Here is a 25961-nt window from a genome sequence, read left to right on the forward strand (position 1 = left end):
CATCCTATCTCGGTCTTCTCATACTCCCCTCCTCAGCTCCTTGTCCCAGTCTCTTTGCCTAGCCAATCCCTGTTCTCCCCCACCACCCAGGTGCCTGTCAGATCTGTCCCGCCCCCTCCCCCCGGCCTCTCCCCGCCAGCTTGTTCCCAGTCTCCTCGTCTAGTCAGTCTCAGTCTCCCCCCTACTCCTCATCCAATCTCAGTTCTCCCTCTGCCAAGTGGTTCCAAGTCTCCCATTTCCTTTACTGTCTCCCAGTCTCCCCCCTTGACTACCTGTGCAAGGAGACTGGGACCCAAGGCCTCCTCTCCCCCAATTTCCAGTCCCTGTCACCCTTATTCTATCCTTTTCCATCTTTCTCCAACTCTGTCATTTTCTTTCCCCATCCGCCCCCATCCCAGTCTCACCAGGCACCTTGTCACACCCTACACCAGTCTGACCCTTGTCCCCTCTGCCTTCAAGTCAGGCCTGGGGTGCCAGCAGAGGGGTCACTGTGAGAGCATAGAAAAGACGTTTCCTTGCTCTGAGTTCCAGTGCGTGGCCCCACCCTGGCCCTGAGCATCTGGAAGCAACCATTACAGGGAAAGTCTCACTTTACCCCTGTAGCCCTGGACTGGAGCAAGCTCAGCTGCTGTGTGGGGATAGCACATTTATGGTCTGGTCAGCTCTTGGAGCTGTGAGGGCTGGAATATGCTTGGTAAGGACAGAATCTTCAGAGACTTTAGCTGCTAAACTCTATGAAGTTTCTGTAGAGTATGTGTGAACTGAGGGGTTTTTTTCAAAGGCTTAGAACCTGGCCACATTTGGGTGGATTTTCACCAGGACAGCAAAAGGCACGTCCCTGACACAAAGGCTACCCCCCATCAAATTTGAAGTCCCTGCTCCAAAACATGGAGGCAGTAGAGCTTCACAAAGAAAAGGTTGCCAGAATTTTTTTTTTAACATGAGCAAAACAACATATTTTCCCTAGACTTGTTCTCTGAAACAGCTGAACCGTTCTAACTGAAACATTAAAAAAAATATTGGCTTGAAGCGGACACCTAGCATGGAATATTTTAGCCCAAATGGTTAAAGTTAGGCAAAATTATAGGCAACTAAAAACAGAATCTTATAATTGGAAGTGTCGGGCAACCTTAATAATAGGTGGTGTGATCAGCCATTCCTCGAATTCAGATCTGCATATATATATTTGCTGTTTTAAAAAAAGTTTTATAATTACATAAATCCAAGTAGCTGTTATAGAATATGGTCCTTCATCTGGGACTCCAGAACAGATGATTATTCATTATCCAAATTTAATATATCGGGAGGGACCTGATTCTGCATTCCTTATACCCCCCAAAACTCCCAGTGTAGACAACAGGAGGCTTGCTCCTTTGTATCCAGATGGAGAGTGACCAATATAAATATTAAAAATGGTTTAAATATAAAAGGTCAAATTATGTCAGTCCAAATCATGAGATCTTTCCTCATATTTCACTGAGCCTTTACCCAAGACAGCCCGCATTGGCTTTAGTGGGTCTTTGCTTGAATAAGGTTAATTTCCGTTGTTACACTGTGTGCATCATGAACAAGGTATTTGACAAGCAGCTCACATTGGATCTGAGTCTTTCTAATCCATGGTACTGAAAATTCAATCCCAAGTGTGAATTGCAGTGCGAGTGAGAATATTGCCTTATTAAATAGAATATTGCATGTTGCATACAAAACACTGAAATGAACGTCTGTTGCAAGAGGTTGCTAAGAATTTTTTCCTCCATAAATTCAAGAAAATGTTTCCAAAATACTTATTCTGTGCGTGCGTGCATGCCCCTGTACATGCACGCCCTGAGTGTATATTTATGTGTGTAATTTTTATCTTGATGATTTTCCCATTTAAAAAATAGCTAATCTTATGTTGCTGGGAGACCTTGGACATACGATGACACAGACCTCCTTGTAAAGCACATTTATGTCCATCCATAGATCTCAGAGCTGTATATAATTGTTTATTATTAAATGTAACTTTGCCGGCTTGTATTAAATACATTTAATAATACTTTAGCTGAATCTGTTTGATTAGGCAACAGACAATGATTTAGAGCAATCAGAAGTTATCTTTGTTAACAACATTGTATTTTCTCTCTCTCTCTCTATCTCTGCATGGGATAACAGAACCATCTGGCTCAGAATCTCAAGGTAAATACAGCCTGTCAGAAGATGAGCTTATCAGTGCCATTAAAGAAGCAAAGGGCTTTTCCTTTGAAAGCTCTGAAGTCCAGCGTTCACCAGGACTTTACACAGAAAAACAAGATCAGAAAAGCAAGCCAGGGCGTCCAGCTGTTTCATCCCCCTTAGATAACGAAGCCAGCAGTGCTGAGTCTGGCGACTCTGAGATAGAGCTGGTCTCAGAAGACCCGCTAGCTGCTGAAGAGGTGCTACACTCCAGCTACATGACCTTCAGTCATATCGGAGGACCTCCCCCTTCGCCTGCTTCTCCTTCAATACAGTACAGCATCCTGAGGGAAGAGCGTGAAGCTGAACTCGACAGCGAACTGATTATCGAGTCATGCGATGCCTCTTCAGCTTCCGAAGAAAGTCCCAAGAGGGAGCAAGATTCTCCTCTCATGAAACCAATAATCATGGACATAATCCAGGAAGAGAGTGGTTTAAGACCTGATGCTTCCGACTTTGAAGTAAGTAAGACAACAGAGAGTAGGATGAACAGGGAAAATCTAGCTGAGTCTGCTTCCTATCTGAAATGCTCTTTTGTTGCACCCAAAGTAAGTGTGGAGCCACCAACCTCTGCCACCAGTACAGAAGAACTAAAAGAAAAAATAATTCAGAAGAAGCCACTTGAAGCAACAATTGTTAACCAAAGTAAACTGCCTTCCAAGGACTCTGGGAAAAGAAGTCCCTTGGCTTCCCCCTCGCCGTTTTTAAATAAGCAAAAAGGTAAATGCCGAAATGTATGTTGTCTCAGTAACACGTTCTCCTTGAATGCCGCTAATGGGGGATGTGTATGATTAACGTAGGAGGGTTTTTTAATCTAGCAGGCAAAGGCATAACGAGATCCATGGGCTGGAGTTTGAAGCTGGACCAGTTCACGCTGGAAACAAGGCACGTATCTTTAACAATGCAGGGTAATTAACCACTGGAACGGCTCACCGACGGGTGTGGTTGATTCTTCATCGCTTTAAATGTGTTCGTAAATGAACGTACTAGCTCAGCCACCAGTTACTGAGTTGACGTCGGAATCTGTGGGTGGAGTCCTATGGCCTGTGCTATGCAGAAGGTTTGAGTGGATGATCACAATGGTCTCTTCTGCTCTTAAAAATCTCTCTATACAATTAGTAGAGAGACTGGGGTCTGGTCTACACTACAGAGTTCGGCTGACACAAGACAGCTTACCTCAGCTATGGAAGTGTCCACACTTAAATTTCAGTCCCGCTGACATAACTTCTTCCCCCCCCCCCCCATGCCGACTTAATAACTCCACCTCCATGAGCGGCGTGGAGTCAAGGTTGATGTAGTTAGGTCAACGCAGTGTCGGTGTACACACTGTGTTGCTTTCATCAACTCTTACTGGCTTTCACGAGACATCCCACAATGCCCCGCACTGACAGTACAATTGATACAAGCGTTCCTGGTGAGGACGCACGCTGCTGACACCAGGAATGAAGTGCCGACACGCACGAGCGATGCAATTACTGTGGCAGCTGTACGCTGACGTAAGTTGTCAACTTAATTTTGTAGTGTAGACATGGCCTGGGCCCTTGTGCCTTTATATCATTTTCATTCAAATTTATTTGGGTCCAATCCTGCAGTCCTGACCGTAGTCAAACTGCCTTTCTACTCTATTCAGTGTCATATATCGTGCCATAACCCTGGCGTGTGGGCACAATCTAGTAGTGCATTAAGCAGTGTGACTCATACCAGTTGAGGATTCTTCCCTTCTTTCTCCTTTCCACTCCTCTGAGAGAAGGTTGTGGTTGGATTTTTGAAAACACAATTAGGTGTGAAGTGCTTACTGTTTTAATTAGCCAAGGCAGGTTGGAGAAGCACTCCTTGCAGATGGAACAGAAAGCGGTGAGGTGGTGTTGGTTCTTAGACCCTTTACCTCCACGCAACCCATTGGATGTTTACCCTAAACTAGGACAGTAAGATCAGAACTTTTCATAGTTTAGTCTTAATTTTATATCTGCTTGTTTTCATGACCTCATTATCAACAAACTAAAACATATCCATACAAACAACAAGCCTGGTTCTGTAACAGTTATTCATGTGAGTAACCTTATTCAGATGCCAAGATGTTTGTAGGATCAGCTCTATGAGCACAGGTCGGGCTCATAAGTCAGGGATCTGGTGAAGAAATAAATAACCATTAACAAATATAGTAGAAACTCAGAGTTACGGACACCTTGGGAATGGAGGTTGTTCACAACTCTGAACAAAATGTTATGATGTACTTTCAAAAGTTTACAATTGAACATCGACTTAAAACAGCTTTGAAACTTTACCATGTAAAAGAAAAATGCTGCTTTTAACCATCTTAATTTAAATGAAACAAGCACAGAAACAGTTCCCTTACCTTGTCAAATCTTTTTTAAAACTTTCCCTCCATTTTTTAGTAGTTTATGTTCAACGCAGTGCCGTACTGTATTTGCTTTATTTTTTGTCTCTGCTGCTGCCTGATTGAATACTTCTGGTTCCAAATGAGGTATGAAGTGGACTGGTCAGTTCGTTACCCTGAGGTTCTACTGTATGCTCTGAAATTGTGCTAACCCTACACAAACTCAGCAGTGGAAGCAACAAGTCAGGCTCTTCCATGAGTTGTGCTGGCCACAGGAATGGGGGTGGGGGGATGACCAGATTGGAAAAAATAGTTCAGATGAACAAATAGCTTTTTGATGGCTGGAACAGTCCGCCTGAAAGAATCCCATGGTGCTGTTAGAACCCCTTCCATCCATAATAATGAGCTGGCTTGTGGTGGCCAATCTCAAGTCTTGTGAATGGAACGAGTACAACTTCATTTTGCTAATGCTCAGATCCTGGGAAATGCTGCTGCTGCTGCTGCTGTCGGGCCAAATGCTAAAGGTCTTAGTCTAGTGTTGAGTAAAAACCTTAGCAAGAACCTCAGGACCTGGCCTGTAATTATCAAAAAGGAATCGTTCAATCATGAGTAATTCAGATTTTAGGGTTTTAAGCCTCCAGTCTAGCTTCCACTTCACCTGTTATTCTTGTCACTCAAGGGTCTTATGTCTGGGTGACCTTTGCTATGTTAAGGAGAGATCAGTGTAATGCTGTTCCCTCAGTTAACCTGGGGGTTGGGAGAGCAGGAGATTACTTAAATAAAACATACTGAAATGGGAGTCTAATCCTAGTGCCTGTGAAAAGGAGGCATTGCGTAAAGATAGGTGTTTTACAACCAGGTACTGTAATTGTATGTGGGGCAAAGCGGCTTCCCCATTACTCAGGTCAGGCAAATGCACTTGAATCCAGATCCGCAACAGCTTGAGCTACTAGGGTCCCTTTAAAACCGAGACAACCAGACTGAGTTGGTGTGCTGCCTTTTATGCTACGAACAAAGGCCCAGTAGAGACTAGATTGGAAGCACCAAACCTATAACATGACCAAATTTATGGCCTCAGTTAAATCTGAACTGAGGTCTGTTAAGGTGATGAACTAGTGCATTAATTCACGCTATCACTGTGCCTTATTCTTTTTCAGGACATCTGCTTGGGAGTGTTGGGGGGAATGTCTAGATCTCCCTCCAATGCAAACACATAGCTGAATTCACAAGGCATGTGAGAGAGAATGGATCTGTCTTTTTATTGTCTGCTGTTTAAGATCTTGGGGAACTTCATCTCTAAATAGACAATGGCCCAGACTCTTTGCTGCTTCCACAGGATGCAGCAGAGAGGGAGTGGATATGGGAGCTCCCTGACTGACTGGCTGGTCCTGCCAACAGCTTAGGGTTGCCTAGGGGCTTCTCTAATCTACCCTAGCTGTCGGTCATTCCCAAGGGACTCTGTCTGCTGAGGATTGCTGGAGCTCTGACCTCTCCCCTTGTCCACCTGTTCACACCACTGTTGGTGATGTCTAAAAGGGAAGATACCCACCCTGACTGGGTGAGCTCAGATTGAGTTTGTGACGCTGGCAGTTAGGGACCACCTTTCTATTTGCAAATAGAGCAAGTTTGACATGGAAATCAATGTGACACAACAAATATGGAAACTTCACAGTAGCATTGTTACTGTGCAGCTTTTTAGGGCATAGCCACACTTTGTAAAATACATGTGCAGGGGATTTAACTCCAGGACTTACCATGGACCTGTATGGTGAATTTATGGGGAACACTTTAAAAATTAACCTATTGTATTACAGTGAACCAAAACCAGCAGACTGACTCAGGTGAGTGAGGGGCTGCAAGATCAGGTCTAATGCTTGCAATGGGAGATACTGTAAATTTTGGGGGTAATAAGTTAACAAAATTTTGGATTTTAAAAAGCACCTGATTTTATATTTTAATACTTCAGAGTTGGAGGGCTCACTCCTCCGTTGTAGTGAGCTCATTCCCAGCCCAGCTGACAAGAGCACAGAAGTGGCTCTAAGCTATCTTCCTGCCTTCTCTAATCCTGGGACCACACCATGCCCCAGTGGAAATCAGAGCAGCCACAGGGCTGCTTGAACTTATGCTAGCTAGAACACTCGTCTAGAGATTGTTCCGTTGGCCCAAGACATTCTGACAGGGGCTGGGCCTTTGTGAGACAGGTGCTATGATACAGGAGTGCCCTGCTGCCCCTTTCATACAACTTTAGGTCCTCTGTGCTGCAGGAGTACTGGACTGAGGAATTGACAAATGAATTTCTGCACCAGTGGAAGAGCAGTTGGGATAAATTCTATCCATTCCCCTTCCCCCCACACACACACTTGTTCAAATCTGGGATATGCCAGGGATGGCATTAAACAGCTGGCTAGATCTCTTCCCTGTAAACACTGAAGATTTTTTTTTTTTTTTTTTTAAATATTCATTAGCGGTGATAGTTTTTTCCAGAGGGTTTTTTTCATTACTTACTCACGCTTTGCTGAGCAATTCCTACTGTAGTTTTTCAGCATTACCGCTTGATACGGGGCCAGTTTCTACTGTCAGAGAGAGAGAGAAATCTCCCACTGAGTTCCACAGGAATTGCACATGAGTGTCTTTGAGCAGAATAAAGAACAGGAGTACTTGTGGCACCTTAGAGACTAACCAATTTATTAAAGCATAAGGTTTCGTGGGCTACAGCCCACTTCATCGGATGCATAGACTGGAACATATAGTAAGAAGATATTTATACATACAGAGGACATGAAAAGGTGGAAGTACCCATACCAACTGTAAGAGGCTAATTAATTAAGAGGAGCTATTATCAGCAGGGGGAAAAAACTTTTGAAGTGACAATCAAGATGGCCCAAATTTCGGACAGTTGACAGGAAGGTGTGAGGATACTTAACATGGGGAAATAGATTCAATTAGTGTAATGACCGAGCCACTCCCAGTCTCTGTTCAAACCTAAGTTAATGGTATCTAATGTCTCCATAGGCCAAACTCATCCCTGCTGTAACCTCACTGAATTTAGTGGACTTACACCCAGGATGAATTTGGCCTGATATGTGTTTCCTTGATTTTCAGCATGTATTTTCCCTTGATGAATTCCTCCCACCCTTTCATTGCTTAAACTGATGCCAGTTCACTACCAAGGGCTATATCCCTTTTTGATTCACACAGGGGATTCCTATAAACACCAGTGGATTTCCCCACTTGTCTCCCATTAAGTCAGCATTTGCGACTTGTGTTCCCTTCACGGTTGGTGGTGGAAACTTTCCCTACCCGGGACAGCTACTAACTAATTTATTCTCGTTTGTCACTGCTTAGCCAACAATACATATATGCTCAGCTCTGTATTTCAGTAGCTGCCATTTCCCTGGGCAGACACTCCAGAGAACTCTCTGATATATCTGCAAGTGTGCCAATAAACTTATGCAGCCCACTAAGGGAGTAGAGGTTGTTCAGGACCAGGATCAGGACCCTTTATGCAGAAATAGGGCCAGATCCTCAGCAGGCATAAATCACTGTAGCTCCATTGACTTAGTAAAGCTATGCTAGTTTACAGCAGCTGAGGATCCCAATGTCGCTAACTCACAATTTCACTGATAGTCTTGCAATATTTGTTGCTCTTCTTAAACCCCAGAAGGCATGTGATTATCAGCATCCACGAAAAATAAGATAAGCTTTTAGCCCCCAGCGTTGTGGAGCAGTGCTTGAAAATGTGAACCCCAAAGGCTATGACACAGATAAATTAAAAAGTACTGAGTTTTTTGTTGTTGTTTTTGTTTTTAAGATCTCATTGTTTTTAAGCCAATCTCAAGACTTTTGGGAGGCTGACTCATGATTTTTGAACTCTTGGGGTTAGTGATGCTGGGATCTGGCCAATAATGCTTTTCTATCTGAGGGATTAATGCACCCGTCACTGTATCTAATTAAATGGTCCCTTAAGAAGTGTGGTACATGTCTGTTTTTCCAACCTGTGAACAGTTCATTTGTTTCTCATTTGGAGAATTCACAAGGGGCTGAATGGGCTAGCCTAAAACATTCTGCAGTATTTATCTTTGGGCTGGGAGACCGAGCCTTCAAAATTTCAGCCTCACGAAAGCTCATGCTCAAATAAATTGGTTAGTCTCTAAGGTGCCACAAGTACTCCTTTTCTTTTAGCCTCAAAGAAGATATTCTGCAAAATAACTAGAGGTGAACTGAGGCTGTAATAAAAAGCATCATGTAGCCAGAACAATAGCTTTTGATCCTCAAAGTCTATAATATTGGAATTTTATCAACTGCAAGAAAAAATAATAAGGCAAAGTTCATCCTTGTGGGCAGTAAAGTCAGTGATGTCATTGAGCTACCCCGGCATGAATTTAGGTCCATACTATAGTTTAGATTGTTCCATGACTCTAGTTAGTTACTCTCAGGGTAAATGTAGTCCAAGAACTGTCAGTCATCAACCATTTAGCTTCATATATAAACATTCACATATTTTGCAATTTATCTTTATTGTGTAGTGTGTACAAAGTACCAATGTCCATAAACAATATCAATTTACAGGTCTAAACGGGCATTCTGTTACACTGATTCTACTGGATTAATTCTGGGGCTGAACATGGAAATGCAAATTGATTTTGAATTCATGCTCCATGGAATAAATGCACAGATTTCATAGCTTCTGGAGTGAGTCAATGTGAAATCACAACATTTTACTTGAAACAAGTTCATAGTCTCACTGGCTGACAACATTACTGTGAGTTTGCTGTGTATCATACCTTCAGAGAATCTGTGTGTTTGCTTGGTACCCTATAACCACTCTCTCTCCCCTCCCTGCACCGGTGCACGCCAAAGAAGTACTGTGGAACACAACAGATAGATGTGTGATTTGTACGGTGCTAATTCAAAGTCTCTATTTAATGTCTATTGCCATCCAGTGGTAATGATGAAAATGGCCATTCATTTCTCAGTTCCATTTTACCATGTCTAGTAATCATCTTTTGTAAGATAAAAGACATTCCCATTTCATTCACCATGGAGAGGCCCTGCCAGCTTTTTTCAAAGATCATAAGATTTGATCAAAGATCCTATTTCTCTGTGTGGCTATAATGGGGTGTGCATTCCACACAGGAGTGGAAGGGGTTAATGGAGGCCAGATGGGCCAAATAACCTAGTAGATTGGAGGCTGAGAAGAAAGCTCTAATTAGAGGGACAGACTTACCTGTGCAGGAACAGATGGGGCCTGTATAAAGCTGGGTTGCTGCCTAGGGAAGGCTGTAGGGAAGTAGGCTGTAGTCACCCTCTTAGAGGAGGGAGTTGAAGGCTGGTAAACCCAGAGAGGGTAGGAGCTAGTGATGAAGGAAGAAGCCTAGGGAAACAGCAAGAAAAGGTAGGACTGCATGGGGACCGTGGCTGCTTGTTTTAGGGGTTCTGGGCTGGAACCCAGTGGAGAGGGTGGGCCTGAGTTCCCCTACGAGCCACTGGGGAGTGGCAAAGAACATTGGGGACTCCAGCCAGCCAGCAGATATGGAAAGACTGTGACTTCCCCAGAAGGGGAAGACTTTAGTGACCTGGCTGGAGGGCCAAGCCATGAAGAGAGAGCTGCAGATCCAGAAGTGAGACAGGATGGAAGAAGATGCCACCGGAGGGAGAGTGTAAACTGGCTGAGCTAATTCCCAGGACGGCCAGCAGGAGGTGATGTGAGCAGTGAGTTACCCTGTGACAGTGGCACACACTCATCTGATCACATGTGCTCTGGTCAGAGTCATATAATCACTGGCTACATTATTTCCCTCCCTTTCCTTTTGCAGAACAAATAGATGAAGATGGCTGCCAGCTCAGGTGACTTTGGCTTTTTTAATACTGAAACTCTAGTCTGCTCATTCATATCAAATCTTTAGTTATACTCAATATTTTATATTAAGCCAAACAGAAAGAACTGACATGTAACTTCTCGCTGTAACTGTAACCTGGAGTCTCTGGTTTGTTCTAGGAAAATCCTGGCTTGCAACATCTCAGATTTCAATATATCAGGAAAAACTGAACAACAGGCAGGGCTAGATCTGAAGCTGGCATGAATGGGCACAGTGCTCTTGATTTCTGCGGAACCCGCTGAGGATCAGGCCCAGTAACTGATTTAAATAGGTTTATATGCCGATTAAGAAAAGTCCTATTGGCTATGGAAATAGGCCTGCTTGAGCACTCTGGGCATCTGGAATCAAGCCAAAAGAAGGCCAGTCAGATCAGTGGCTTTCTGTCCAGCTCTTGTATTCCCATTAATTAAAAAAAATCTCCCAAACAAGGAGTGTATTTCAGGGAAAGTTAGAGGAACTATCTGGGGATGGGTATAACAGACTTGATATACTGGTCTCTAGCATGTTAACCTCAAGTTAAGCATATGATCAAGTGTTTTGCTAAATCAAGGCCTTCACCGTCAGTGAAGCACCTTCTTCTCACCTGTAAGTGTGTCATACACTGCTTCCTTGAACACTGTCCACTAATCTGGATCATAGCTGGGGCGATGCAGCTGGGAAGCCATCAGTCTCTGGAAAAATAAATGTTTCTTTCTTCTCTACCTTTCTCTTTTTTCTCCCCAACACTGACTCTGAATGCTATGAAGGCAGTCTCTTGCCTTCCAAGGGTCCAGCATTCCCGAGCCCTAGTCCAAGCTCTACCATTGCCTTGCTTTGTATAAATCATCTTGCCTTTCTCTCTGTTTTCCCCATCTGTAAAATGGGGATAATAATACTTACTCACCTACTTCTCTGGGATGTTGTGTAGAGTTATTTCTCATAAGACTTGTCTATGTGATGGCATGAAGTTGTGAATTGTAGAGTATGCCAATATGGAGTGCTCTAGCTGCCGCACGTAGACCCTGCTGGCATGAACTAGGAGGTACCTAGTTTGTGTTGATGTAATCCCATTTCAAGGTACTCCAGGTGACAGAACAAGGAGTAATGGTCTCAAGTTGCAGTGGGGGAGGTTTAGGTTGGATATTAAGAAAAACTTTTTCGCTAGGAGGGTGGTGAAGCATTGGAATGGGTTACCTAGGGAGGTGGTGGAATCTCCTTCCTTGGAGGTTTTTAAGGTCAAGCTTGACAAAGCCCTGGCTGGGATGATTTAGTTGGGGATTGGTCCTGCTTTGAGCAGGGGGTTGAACTAGATGACCTCCTGAGGTCCCTTCCAACCCTGATATTCTATGTTACCGTGATCTACAGTTCATTCTCCCCCACTCCCTGTACACTGCACTTTGCTGCCATATATATAAGCCCAGTAAAATGCAAAATATTGTTATTGTCAAGAATTCTGGCATTGGTGAGATCTATGGTGAAAACCACACAATGCTTGTAAATATGAGCAAATTCTGAATGACAGTGTATATGGACCTGGTGTCAAATTCTATCCTCAGTTACTCCATGGGTTTTAATGGGGTTGCACAGTTGTAACTGAGGGCAGAATCTGACGCCATATGTAACTTCAGCTGGAAATTGAGTCCTCTGCATTTACCCATTTGTTAGAAAACACCTCAGCTTCTCTTAACCCCACTCACTGTGGCTGTTCATGTGTTAAAATCTACTATCCGTCCTTTTATTTTTATACTAAGGGCAAATAAAACAGAGGTTTATTCTATCATTTAAAAAAAAATCTTATTTTGAGTCCTATGCATGTAACTTTTCCTTAGTCTCTATGTCCTCTCCTAGACTTCTGAGCATGGGTTCTCCCACTTCATATCTGGCTACTCCAGATAGACTGAACCAACACATTATTATGGAAGGATTCTCATCCTCACAGAGGAGGGGTGGTCCAGTGACTATCTTGAGTGCCTAGGGGTAGGAGACCTGGGTTCAATTCCTGCCTCTGTCACAGGTAGGGTGACCAGATGTCCCAATTTTATAGGGACAGTCCCAATGTTCAGGACTTTTTCTTATATAGGTGCCTATTACTCCCCACCCCTGTCCTGATTTTTCACACTTGCGGCTTGGTCAACCTTGTCAGCGGCTACCGGTGACACCTTGGGTAAGTCAGTCTCTTGCTTTCGGTCTGTCTGTAAAATGGGGTGATAGCACTGCCTTTCCTCTTGGGGGTGTGGTAAGGATAAATCTGTTACAGACTGTAAGGCACTCAGATACTGCGGTAAGGGGGGCCAGATAAGTACCGTAGACAGACTTCAGTGCGTCTTGGATGGGCTCCATAGCAGTCATGTATTTATTCTCAGGGATATGACTTATTTTGCCCTCGAGCAGTTTGGCCTTTGCCCTGCTGGGTCCCCTCCTGTAGAACAGCGCCCCCCCCGGACTCAGGTGAGTTCATTGTGTAGACTTTGGCAGATGGAGGCACCAGGGCAGTGGAGAATGAGAGCCAGATCACAGTCTATGCAGTGGATCAGCTGCAGAGTCTGTGATGAGCCCAGCACCCATCTCTGTATGATTTCCATCTAATCACAGAAATGAGCAATATGCCTACCGTCACAGTAGCTAAGCACCATTTGTTTCTTTGCAAGCAGTTGTAGAGTAACAGCTGTAAACGGCCCGAAGAGCTCATAAAATGGCTTCTGTTTGTGCTGAACAATGAATTGCTGTTCATGCCCTTTAAAGCCCTCTCTTGAACCTTTCCGCAAGGAGCACAGTGGCAAAAGAGGCACCCTGCCACACGCTTTCAGGAGATAAGAGAAGCAAGGAACTCCTCCATTAATCTTTGCAGGGGGAGCCCCAGACTCCCTGTTGCTGCATTATGAGCCACAAGGAACCTATCAGAATAATTTGTTTCAGTGATAACATTATGAAAGACCCCTCGGTAGCCTGTACTCAATAGAGCAGGCAGTGACTGTTTCCACCCAAGTGACATTTCAGTTGTAGCTCCACGTTTCCCAAACATTATCATGCAGAGGCATTTAAAAAGAATGGAAACAAACCTTTGTCAGGGTTGGGTTTTTTTTTAATTATTATTATTTTAATGTTTGTGTCTACCTAGGGCTGTTGTCATGGAGAAGCAGATTTTTGCAGCTTCACAATGAATTTGTTTTTCAGTAGCTTCCTGGGAGTTCTATTTATCAGGAGTGTTTTTGTTAGAAGTAACCTTGCTGGAATAACATTAACACATCCCTTATGTTGAAAGCACATTAGTTGCTCGTGAGGTTGTTTTGGAGAAGGGAGACGTTTGGTAGAATGATTTAACAATCTGGGACTCATTTTTCATCGCCATGTTTTAAATAGACTGACTCTGTCATCAGCAGTAATCTGTGGCTGAGCTTTGAACATAAGGAAATGTTAGGTTAATATTTTAGTGCCATCTGCTGTAAGTTCTCCCACATCCTGGCCCATCTGGTTTACTTGCATCACTTTACTTTTTATCGTGCTTTGCATCATTCAGAAACCCCCCATTTGTAAAAGGTGTAAATGAAGGGATCTTTTCTGACCTTGATTTGTGTGGCATTGGGATGCAGTGAGTGCAAACAATTCCTTTGTCACAGTGCATCGTGTTTAAATTTCCTGGAGGCACCATTGTTTATCTTCACACATCTTACAGAAAGTAATTAAAATGTAGGGAGGAAGGATGTTCTTGTGGTTAAGACACTGGAGTGGGAAATCTGGGTTCAGTTTTCACTTTGCCACAAACCCATTGGGTAAATCCCAGTACTTCTCTAACCCTCATTCCCCATTTGTAAAGCCAGGTATTAACACTTCCTTTCTTCTGCCCTTTGTCCTAGATTGTAAGCACTTCAAGGTAGGGACCCTCTAGCATCTAGCACAATGGGACTCCAATCTCCTTGATGGAACCTCCAGATGCTACTGAAATATAAATAATGTGAGTGCAGGGCCAAATTCTGTCCTTGGTTATGGGCATACAACCCTTGGTGACAATGCATACAGATAGTGGAGGACAGAATTTGGCCCCCAGACATTGCCTGTCTATATGCAGTGTCTACAAGGACAAAAAGCAGAGGCGAGCCATCAACATGGTTACATACTGGAGTAGTCATTCAGCCACTGTAATTATCACAGGGTAAGCCAGCCAGACTTTAAGGAGAGCTCAGGTTCCAGCTCTGACCTGTGACTAGTTTCCTCCCAGGCCAGGGGAGTTCTGGGACTTGTAGTTCCCCAGTTGATAAGCTGTAACATGGCCTGCTGGGAATGGAAAGCAGGAAATAAGAGAGGTTACCTAGTGAGAGGGGAGACTTGGAGACAGAGGAGTAGCTTGTTGATGGGGTCCACATGTTATCACACTCTATGTTAAAGACCACCAGTAGTGCCCCACAGAAAAGGGAGCCCTGGAGGGGCTTGGCTGAAGATGCCTGGGAAAGGTCTAAGGAGAGGGCCTACACACAGGAAGTCCCCTGGGGATAAGTGAAACACGGTGGCTTTTGAATGGAGTGGAGAGCAGCTTCGTGATCTAGGGGCAGGAGCCTGTGGTAGAGGGAGGAGGTGGGTTAGTGGTGGTGTGGGGGCCCTGCAACCAAGGAGAAGAACTTAGATAGGAAACTGTAGCCTGAATGATGCCCTGGTAAGAGGGGACAATGGCCCAGGGAGGGTGAAGGACAACTTGTTCTGCTGAAGCTCTCTGTTTCCTGTTGAGCCTGTTTATGTTGGAGGAGAGAGTTTTGGCCAAATTACCCAACCAACCTCAAAGGGAGAGTCTCCAGTGGGGGAACTGAGGCAACAGCTGCACCTGGTGGTGGAGAGTTAAACTGCCCTTGTGCCGTAATAAATAGGACTACCTGGGAGTACAGGGATAATGCCAAGGAGGCAATTGCAAACATAATTAGAAGATAACTTACTGCAACAAACCTCAGCCATGTGGGAAACTGGGCCATGTGTCACAGGGACCTTCACCGGAACAAATGAACTGTCTCCTGGCAAACGACACGCTCTTCATCAGGTCTTAATTAGCATATTGCTAGGTCATTCTCCATCTGATTGCTCCCAGTGTAGTTTTCGGACTAGGCCTGGCTTTGAAAAGGGCCTCAGGTCACTTCCCGTTTTGCCCTGGAAATTATTTGGGGGTGCCAGTGGTAACATGTAGCCATCCAACTAACGGCCTCACACCCAGGCACAGTGAGATAGCGGGATGTCTAAATAACATTGGCTGAATCCACACATAATTACAGGTGCAAAATGGAAGACTGCTAATCCAAGTCAGACTCATTGTGTATTACGGCATGTCTGCATTGGGAGACAATGGGTGTTCTATGGCAGGGAGTGGGATGGATGGGAAGAGATCTCTAGCCATGTCCATGGTACTGGGGTTACAGGCATAAGGCTGAGGAATAATAGACTCCTTAATCATGAAGCACTTTCTGCTTTAAAGCTGCCCCACTGATGAAGCTGCTAATCCCAGTTAAAATAGTGTGAGTTTTACTTTGCTAACAATCCCATGTCTCTAACGTTTTAACTGGGGTATTTGAAGATGGGTCCTCTGGGATCCACATGTCCTTTTAGTTGGCTAAAATAAGCCCAGATTTGGATGTTGTTTAGTAGCACCTTACTCTGCGAGTAGTCCCATTGATGCCAGTGGGACTACTTATGGAGTAGGGTCCTATTGAATGTGAGTAAAGATGTTGGAATCAGGCCCATAATATTGATACTAAAGTCTGTCTGTGTGCATAGCTATAGATAGAAAGACAGTGTGAGCTAGTGGATAGGGCACTGAACTGGTAGCCAGGAGGTCTGGGTTCTTTTCACTGATATGCCCCTGAGCAGCCGTGTAACTTAAGTTATTTTATCCATCTGTGCTTTTCCCTCCCACACATTGTCTGTTTAGGTTGGAAGCTCCCAGAGTCAGAAACTTAGTGTGTGTGTAGTGTCTAACGCAATGGGGGCCTGACCTCGGCTGGTACCTCTGGTGTTACTGCTGTAGTAATAATAAAACACTGACTGAAAATATAATGTAGGCAAATCTCCTGAAAAGTTGTTCAGCTTTGATCCAAGTTTTGCACCAACCGCGTCAAATCCTGGGAGCCAGTTGTAAGGCAAAAAGGATTTGCTCATTTGGAATGAAACAGCATGGGCCAAATTCACACCTGGTGTAAGTGGGTGCAACTGCATTGATTTCAGCTAGACTCTGGGGATCTTTGAGATGTATGTTCGGACTCTTTTTTTCAGGCTGTGGTAAAACAACTTACTCTCTCCACTTGCTTCCAACAACCTATGTTCATTTTCTTTGTGTTAAAACACAGGGATTCTGGCAGGGATCCAGAGAGAAAAGGAGGAAAATCAGTTTATCGTGGCAGCATCTCTCACTTCTGAAGAAGCAGACGCTGCGTGTGGCTCTGCACTGAAAGCTGACAGTGTCTGTGTGATTGGGTTTGTTTTGAGCAGACACACCAGGCTGGGCACTTCCCAGATGGGGTTGGACCCCATTGGTGACATCTCTTCCCCCAGGGATGAAGCCCAAGTGACAAACTCACTATATTAGAGCAAATGGTGGGTGGAGGGGGTCACATTGCTATGTGGGACATAGAGTCCTTACAAAGTAGGGTTCTGCTCTGCAGCTTTCCCAGGGCTGCTCCTATTGAATCATCCCACTGTCCTGGGCAACTTCTTCTTCTTTGCTCGCACAGGCACTGTGGTCCTGACCCTGCATTCCATCTCGGTTCAGAAATCTCCCGTTGTGGCTGCTGTACTCTGGGTCTGTCTCCTACCCAATCTCTGTTAACCCTTTGATGCCATCAGGAGCAAATGGTAGCAGGTGATGAGGGCTCTCAGCTGCTGCCTGATGAAATAGCTATGGGGCAGAGGGCCACACAGGAGAGAACATCTGCTACATTGCTGAGTACTGTGCCGAGGCTGTGTGAGGAGCACTGTGTGGCTGCCTGTGACCCTCAGCATGAGGTTTTGCCACCAGTGGCTTTGTGGAGGTGAGGTCCAGCATTCGCAGAACTGCAGAGTACGCTGCTATATATTCCTCCGCAGTAAGTTATGCTGCGGAACAGAAGACTGGCCCTCCCCTGCTTTCAATTCCTGCTTCCCCCTTATAGATGAATTCCCCCCAACCCTTCCTTATCTGCCCTGCCTATCACCCCAATCTGACCCCACTCACCTGGGCTTATTGCCTCCTGATCTCTGTGCCTGTGCTCTGAGATCAACTCACCTTCTTGACTTGTTCCTGCCCAGGCATCCTCTGGTGTCCTGCTGGCCAGCCCAGTTTTTCTTTCCAGTCCCTGACTTGGATGGCCTGGTGGGTTGTTCCTTCAGGGGTGAATGAAGTTGCTGTGCGAGTGGAAAGGAGGGATGGGCTAGGACTCATTCCTGGTAAGAATCCCAGCCAGCTCTTGTCTCCCAGCTGTGAACACCCCTCCTTCTTTCCCAGGAACGAGGAAGCCAGACAGTTACACAAGGGTTAAGAAAACAAGCATCAAATCAGGGTTTCTGCAGCGTACAGGGCTGCTGATGAGATGGATCGGTGTCGCTTGCTATGGCTTATTCTTACTGGGGGTAGCTCCCCCAATGTGAGGCTGCCCTCCTCATGGTGAAGGTGAGAGGGAACAGCTGCTAATCACGTGCCAGGCTTTTCTTTTCTTCAGGGACTCCTCTCCTGTTTACGAAATGCCCTTCTCCTGACAGGCATGTTAGTGGCAGTGCTTCAGCACAGGCTGGCACCAGGATGGCAGGGTCCCTTGGCTTCCTCTGCTCCTAAGCTGTTGCTCACATGCTCTCTCAATTTTTAGAGCCATCCTCTGTTGCCTGGAGGGATTGGTGGAATGAAACCAGGACTAAGCCTGCCAAGGATCTATGTAAGGATTTAGTAAGCTCATGTTAGAGCAACGGGAAACACCTATGGATTATCTTGTCTACCTCCTCACTAATGCAGAGTGGCTCTTCGTGGTGTCAAATGATTTAAGGGAAGGGGCTCCCGCCAGTCCGTGTAGGAGACATTTTGGCAGTCCGACTTGCCTCCCTGTCGGGAAAACTGCTGGGCCTTCAGCCGAGATCTTACGGTGTTCGGTTTCATTCTGCTGTTTTAATGCATCGCCCTCCCAGACGCACAGAGGCAGGGCGTGAGAGTAGGCTTGAGGCGCTGTCCCCCTCCCAAAGGGACCATGGATGGTCATAGTTCCTGCATCTAAGGGAGTGTGCTCCCCGGGGGAGCATGTTGCCCCAATGTGGACAGGGAGGAGAAGGTCCCACCAGTCAGTCCCCAGCGTGAGAAAGTGAACCAGGGGATGTGGGGACCATGTCAAAGAGCAGCGCTCCCCACAGCCTGCACACTACCCTTCCAACCACTGGCGCTCCTCCTTCACCCCTTTGGAAACCTGCTCACAGGTGGCTGACAGGTTCCTCTTCCTCTGTGCCATCGTCTGGGATCACTAGCCTGCAAGAACAACGGCGCCTCCACCTCCTCCAACCCAGAAACTTCCCTTGATGTGACCCTGAGAAATGTCTCACTCCTCACATCCCCTGTAAAACTCTACTTTTGTCCATAGCCTTCAAAACAGCAATGTCTTGGGCCACAGGTTGTTCCTTATCCCAAACCGCTCTCCTAATACCTGGCTGTAGGCATGATACTTGCTCTCCATTGCGGCTTACACTGTTCTGTTCAGGTTTTTATAACATGTTCATCAGAGGAGTATCTGAGCACCTTCCAATCATGTGTTAAGCAGCATGACCAACATCTGCGACACCTTTATTCTCTCATCCTCTCTCAGAGGAAGAAGAGTGTGCAGGGGCGTGTCTTGTTTTGGCAGGGTGTTTTTCTTTGAGAGTTTTCATTTGTTAACTATACTTGTTGCTATGTATTTCTATATTAGAGCAGGCAGGCCAAACAAATGGGCTGTGCAGATTGTTGCGAAAGTCAAATTTTTCAGACTTAGGCACCTGAAGTAAGGCCATTTAAATTCAGTTGGACACCTAAATGCAAGTGGCCTGAGCATTCACCAGTCCCACTGGAGTCGACAGGGACTGCAGGTGCTCAGGCCACAGCTGTGGTTCCGTGGATCTAAGCCCCCAGGTTTAAGCACTTTGGCCGATGGCGATAATATTTCAAATATTGCAAAAATATTTCAAAGTAGTGAGACTAGATAGAGCAGAACACACATCTTCTCTCAGGGCTGCCATCAATTCACTACCTGTGTGTGAGCTAGGCATGGCAGTACATTAAAAACACTCACATGTGATATGGCAGGAAGCATCGCCTCTAAGAGTGAAAGGCTCTGAAGGTTTGTCTTAAGGCCAGGTCACACACAGACCAGTGTGGAGAGCTGTCCGGTACCCCACCAGACTGGGCTGTGTTTATAAATTGCCATAATTAAAAAAAACCGCAGCACTTTGTATAATTAGAAACAAGTGGCCAGCTGTTTGTCAAACATTTAAATATCAAAACCTATGAAGCTATGAATTATAATGTCTACGCCAAGAGAGCAAATCTCAGAGGGTTTATTCAAGAAAGCAGTAAAAATCTGTTAGTAAAAGGGGCAAGCTTCCTGTGCAGCGAGTACTCCTCAGGAAGCATTCTGGCTGAGTCCGACAGAATCCGACTGCAGAGTGGCCACTCTGCATTACCCAGTGCAGGCTGTGGCTTTAAGCCATCATTCGAGCCTCTGTGTTCAAGTGCTTTGAACAGGAGGAGTGGTGGTGGTGTGTTCTGATAATTCTGCACTGCAGTAATCACTTAAACAGAGAAGAAAACGGGGGCAATTCTGTCTCGTGCTGTATCTTCAGTGAAACGTTGCTTTTAAATTAAATGCACTTTTGGTACCTAGAACCTTGACTGCATCCCTTTAACTGCGTCCTGGCAATCGGAGAGATTAATGACTCAGCTTTTCCTACAAGGTGATTCTTTGAAGGCCAAGTCACTTGTTTGTTTTGGCTGTGGCATTAACTACTGTGTGTTATTGCATCTTTGCCACTAAAACAATGTCTCCAGCTGCCTGGATTTAGAGATGCTTTGCCTGGAGTTCAGATAACCTAGGTAAACCCAAGAACAGAGTCACTACTGACAAGCAGAGACCCCTAACACTTATTGGTGGTGCTGGCCAGTTAGCATTTCCATGAGTGCTGTAACATATGCATGTGTTAGGCACATTTATTCCAGTCATACAGAAAAGGAAAAAAGGGAAATTAAAAATTGCAAGGGATGTCTACACTGCATTAATGGACCTGTGGCTCTGAATCTCAGCACCTGGGTCAATTGTCTCAGGCTCCTGGGCTAAAAATCACAGTGTAGATATTCAGACCCAGACCCTTTAATCTGGTGAGGGTGGTAGGTCTAAGAACCCAAGCTCCAGCCCTAGCCCGAATGTCTACACTATAAGATTTAGCCCTGCATCCAGGCCCTGCAAGCCCAAGTCAGCTGGCTCGGGCCAGCTGCAGCTGTGCTGTGGGTCTTGTATTGTGGTGTAGATGTACCTGGAGAATTTGAATGTAAATCCCATAGAAGTGAGTTGCTATTTCTGCGTGATTGACAGGTCTCCCAGTCTCCTAAGGATAGACATCCTGTCATCCGCCCAAATGACCCGACTCTTTTTATTTTCCTTAGAAAGAACACCACTGTGGGGAAAAGTCCCCAAAAGACGTTCTGAAATAAGAAACAAAGCACATAACACGTGACTCCCTTCACTAGCATATTTATTCCTTAGACGTAAATAGGCACAAAATGAAAAGCATGGGTCACCCACTGGTGAATGAGTGTTACAAGTTCCCCAGCTGTACCCAGTCCACAGAGGATTAGAGTCTGTTCCAGCCCAGCAAAGGAGCCTTGGCACTCCCTAGTTCAAACTGTAGTGGTTCGTGATTTTAGCTCTGGAGGTCCCCAGTTCAGTCCCCCAGTGTGTTGGCCAAGATGGCAGCTATCACAACTGTAATTCTGCAAGTTACACAGTAACCAGCTCTCCCATTGTCTAGCTAGGTAGTACTTACACTCATTGGTATCTGCATTTTGAAACTGATACACAAATTAATGAATAAGGCCCCAGTCTTGCTGTGAACTCTGAGTGGGTGGGCCAGTGCCTGAGAGCCTGTTACAAAGCTTTGGCTACACCAAACTGAATGTGCTAAAAGCCCATATGGGTGATGCTGGGCTGGAGTGCAGGCCTCTTCACTAACTAAGTTCTGAATTCAGCTGTCTCCCGTGATCTTATTTCCTCAATTTTTCTTCACTTTAATACAATGAACTGTAGCCTCGCGTCATTGACAAACGGATTTGGGTGGACTTCAGGGTCTTCTATTTTAAATGCTAGGAGAAAGGGAAGGAGATCAGAATTACATTCTGTCAACCTTTTCTTGTTCTGGGCTTAATTTCTGACCTTCGTGTTTGGGCTCAGCCATGCTGGCAAAGTAATGGAAAGGTTGCGTAGCTTCTCTGAATTGGAGGGGAGTTTCTTTTTGTTTGTTTGGTTTTTCTTGTTCTGTCCTTGAGTGGTTCCAGTCCTTTGTTTAATTAGCTGAGCTGGCTGAAAACAATGGATTGTTTTGGAGTTTTTATGTCAGAAAATGCCATTCTGTCAAAATCAAAACTTTCTGTGGGAACATGTTGATTTTGACAATTTCATTTAGGTGGGGAAAAAGCCTTTTGATAAGGTTGATCAATTTGGATCTTATGGGAATGGAATAATTTGGCTAGCAATTTTTTTTACATATTTTACTTCAAGGGAAATTTCTAGGGGTGGGTTTATTATTATTATTTGGAAAACAAATTCCAAAATGCTGGAATTTCCCACAGAAAAGAAATTCTGAGTTTAAGCTGGCTCCATTAATTAGATCAATTTGGCCAAAGCCCTGATTCAAAAACACTTAAATGTATGATTTTTCAAAGTGGTCCTGTGCACTGTTCTGTGTTAGGAGCGACAGCAAGTCCATTGTGTAATTATGGAGCCTGTGAGTGAGCTTGGGTAGCATGGTTCTCATTTGGCGTGGAGGTGGATCTTGGCTTAATTGGAGACTTCCTTTATCTTTGGGGATTGTGTTGGAAGGATTTAAGATTTTTGTTTCTCCCCCCTACCCTTGGACACATGATATGATCATGTAAATTCTGAAATGTCCATTAAGAGAACCCCAATCCCCACACACTAACCTCCCAAATCCATTAGGGTGTGATTATTTTTTTCCCCACCCAAAACCCCCCTGAATCTTGTGCTTTGAACGTTGTGTTTAGCTTGTTTGGTTTTTACCTTTTGGGTTACAATCCTTTCCATGAGTGTCTTTACTTCCAGACACACATGGTACTATTTTATTCTTATGTCTGTCTAACTACGGTCAGGCCCTTCAGGGCTTTGGGTCCTCAGACTTGGATCACAGATTTGGGGTCGATCAGTTGGACAGTAATTTATGTGGGGGAAGGAGATAGAATCTATTGAGACTGACTAGTAGTGAATGTGATGGTTGTCCTCAAATACAACTCAGAGACTATTAAAATAAAGCACTAAAAACAAACAAGCAAAAAGACAAAAATGCAAGGGGCCAGCATGACTTTGCACAAGTGTGACAACCACAAATAAGTGTCAGTGTAGATTTGCAACAAGCTTTTTTTCCCCACTGCAGCTTAATTGGATTCTTGATGTGGCAGTAGTGGTGAACGTTTGGTGTCAAAGCTGGTCATGAAATCTGTCATGAAATCTGAGGCTTCTGACTTAAGTAATGATTATTAATTAAACTATAGCTTTGCAATCTGGGAAAGTTTGGTTTACCAGAATTTACACTGGAGCTCCTATTCATCTGTGCAGAAACAGTGCATGGTAAAGCTCCCCAGTCTTCTAAAACACAAACTTCTTCATTCCAGATTACAAAACTAATATTTCTTTCAGATAACATGCTTCAATTATATGGGAAAGGAACATTCGAGTTTCCGAAAGGCTTATACTTATTGATCCTTTCACAGTTTTGGAAAGGGTGTTTTTTAGCATGTCCACATAAGCGGTGGTCTGGGTTCTCTTCATTTTGTTATTTTTCCAGACAGTATCAGCACTTCCAGGAAGTGGTGACACCTTTTCAACCAAGTCAATGAGAGGGATGTGCTGTAAGCTGTGGACATAGAATCGTACATAGCTAAAGTCAGAGTCACTTGCACGTTTCTAGATAACCGTATGTGAAACTCAAAAGCACACAAGAAACCAGTGAACACCATGGATGGGGGTGGGAATCACAAAGCTGTGTAGTCATTAGATGAAAAGTATTTTGTTTTTCAGGGGGCGTTATCTTAGGGCTTGTCTTCATTGCAAAATTAATTTGAGTTATAACTTGAGCATTGCCCCCAACTTAACTCCTTTCCACACGTGAAACCCCTTAACTCGAGCGTACTGGTGCCTTAATTTGAGTTGGCTGGCCCATTAGAGGGGGATAGGCTACAACTGCATTAACGCAGCTCATCAGCTCTAATACAACTGTTCTGCAGTGTGGATGCAGGCCAGTTCCAACTGAGCACTGTTAGTCCTTTAGTGTCTTCCCACAATTCCCCCTATATGCCCAGAAAAGACACACATGTTTTCCCACAATTTATTGGCAGAGAATTCATAGGGCAGTTCAATGCAAAGAACCATGGGATGTGCTTCACGCAAGTGAATTCAGCATTAGTATGGACACAACAGCCTGGGCATTCTGCAGTGTGGCTGTTCTCACTTGAGCTTGGCTAACTCAAGAGAAGTAACTCAAGTGTAGATAACTGAAGTTTACTCTGCAGTGAAGCCCAGCCCTTAGACAGGAAATCTCTAGCTAGCAAATGTGCCTTTCTCCTGGATCTTTGATATAGAGATTTAATCGACTTGAATCATTCTGATCACTGTGTGGGGAAAGTGTCACAATAAAATAAACTTTCTCCTTTCTAGCTAGATCCTAAGCATATTTTTGCTTTTTTGAAAAAACCCTCCAGAATCCTAACACAGAGAAAGTACAGCCAGTGAAGTAGTTTTCACCACTTCTTTCATTTAAAAAGGCAGTGAGCACAAGTAACAAGGTGCTGTGCATCCCTCCAAATGATTAGCAGAAAAATACTCTTCTCAAATGAGCAGTCCCGTCATGCTGTGCCAGCCTGCGTTAGCACTGGACGACATGCTCCCCCTACGCCTGGGAGCAAAGCTGACTTTTGTTCTTCCTGGTTGCAACCAAGGGGAGATTATTTTAGAAATTAGAAATTAGATGAAGAAATTAGATGAAGAAAGAACTGATGAGTTGAGCTTACTAAACACTGAAGCTGCTTTGGTGCATGTGTTCAACCATGATGAATTCAGCAGCCTGTTTGCTGGCTGAGTCAACGTAACAACAATAACCAAATGTCACCAGTGAGCGAATTTCAAATGAAGTTCCCCCTCCACTCCAACTGCGGTGCAGATGTTCAGTCTGTGGTGTATGGTGAGATACGTAGTGTATCTCAGGTGAACAGCAAATTCTTCACTCACCCCTGTGTCTGTGTGAGGCTTGAGCTCTCTCCAGGCCTTTTGTTTATAGTTACTTTTAAGGGTTAGTCTGTGGGCATTTCCCAGTCTCATAACACATTTCAGTAACAAACGTATAGAAAAGTGTCATAACGTCCTATACATTGATGATACGCACTTTTAAACAGGACAATGAGTTTCAGCAAATGTCAATGATCTCTCACAAGACATGCTTGTTACAAAATATAACCACCATATACAAGTGGTAAATATGGGGCTACAGGGTGTTATTTTGCGGTACAGTGTGTCACACCTCCGCAACCTCCTCATGCAAGGGAAGGGCAAGATCTGCACCTAATCCTCGGGACAGCTCCATGAAGGAAGATTGCTTCTTCACCCTCTAGTATGCCACACACAACAAGGGGGCATCATCTTCTAGACTGATTGGCTAAAGCTGTAGTCAGCTAGCACTTACATTGGAGTGAACAATTCATGATCTGATATGATAGAGGTCTATAAAATCATGACTGGTGTGGAGAAAGTAGATAAGGAAGTGTTATTTACTCCTTCTCACAACACAAGAACTAGGGGTCACCAAATGAAATTAAATAGGCGGCAGGTTTAAAACAAACAAAAGGAAGTATTTTTTCACACAACGCCCAGTCAACCTGTGGAATTCTTTGCCCAGACGATGTTGTGAAGGCCAAGACTATAACAGGGTTCAAAAAACAACTAGATAAGTTCATGGAGGATAGGTCCATCAATGGCTATTAGCCAATGGCTATTAGTCCATCAATGGCTATTAGGTGTCCCTAGCCTCTGTTTGCCAGAAGCTGGGAGTGGGCGACAGGGGATGGATCACTTGATGATGACCTGTTCTGTTCATTCCCTCTGGGGAAGAAACATGTAGATTGCTCAAGTGAGATGTGAATTCACTGGAACTACCTGACTTTATGCCAGCAGAGGGTCAGGCCCGGCACAGCTGCTGCCTTCACCTTTACTTCAGTCCCCTCTGCTCATGTTGAGGATATTTGCTGACTTCACCATGGTGATTTGTGGTACATACAGTCATCCTGGAACTTTACCACTAGCCACTCTGTTCCGGTTTCA

General features: G+C 44.6%; 1 protein-coding gene across 1 annotated transcript in view; it reads left to right on the forward strand.

Annotated features, from left to right (window-relative positions):
• The window catches only part of RTN1 (reticulon 1), a 189649-nt gene that overhangs the window by 113290 nt on the left and 50398 nt on the right, over positions 1-25961 (forward strand). Inside the window, exon 3 of the mRNA XM_048851998.2 lies at positions 2152-2931. Within this exon, the coding sequence (XP_048707955.2) occupies positions 2152-2931 (780 nt within the window). The remainder of the gene's footprint in view (positions 1-2151; positions 2932-25961) is intronic.

The sequence above is a fragment of the Caretta caretta genome, chromosome 6, assembly GCF_965140235.1.
Source record: "Caretta caretta isolate rCarCar2 chromosome 6, rCarCar1.hap1, whole genome shotgun sequence".
Classification (NCBI taxonomy): Eukaryota; Metazoa; Chordata; order Testudines; family Cheloniidae; genus Caretta; species Caretta caretta.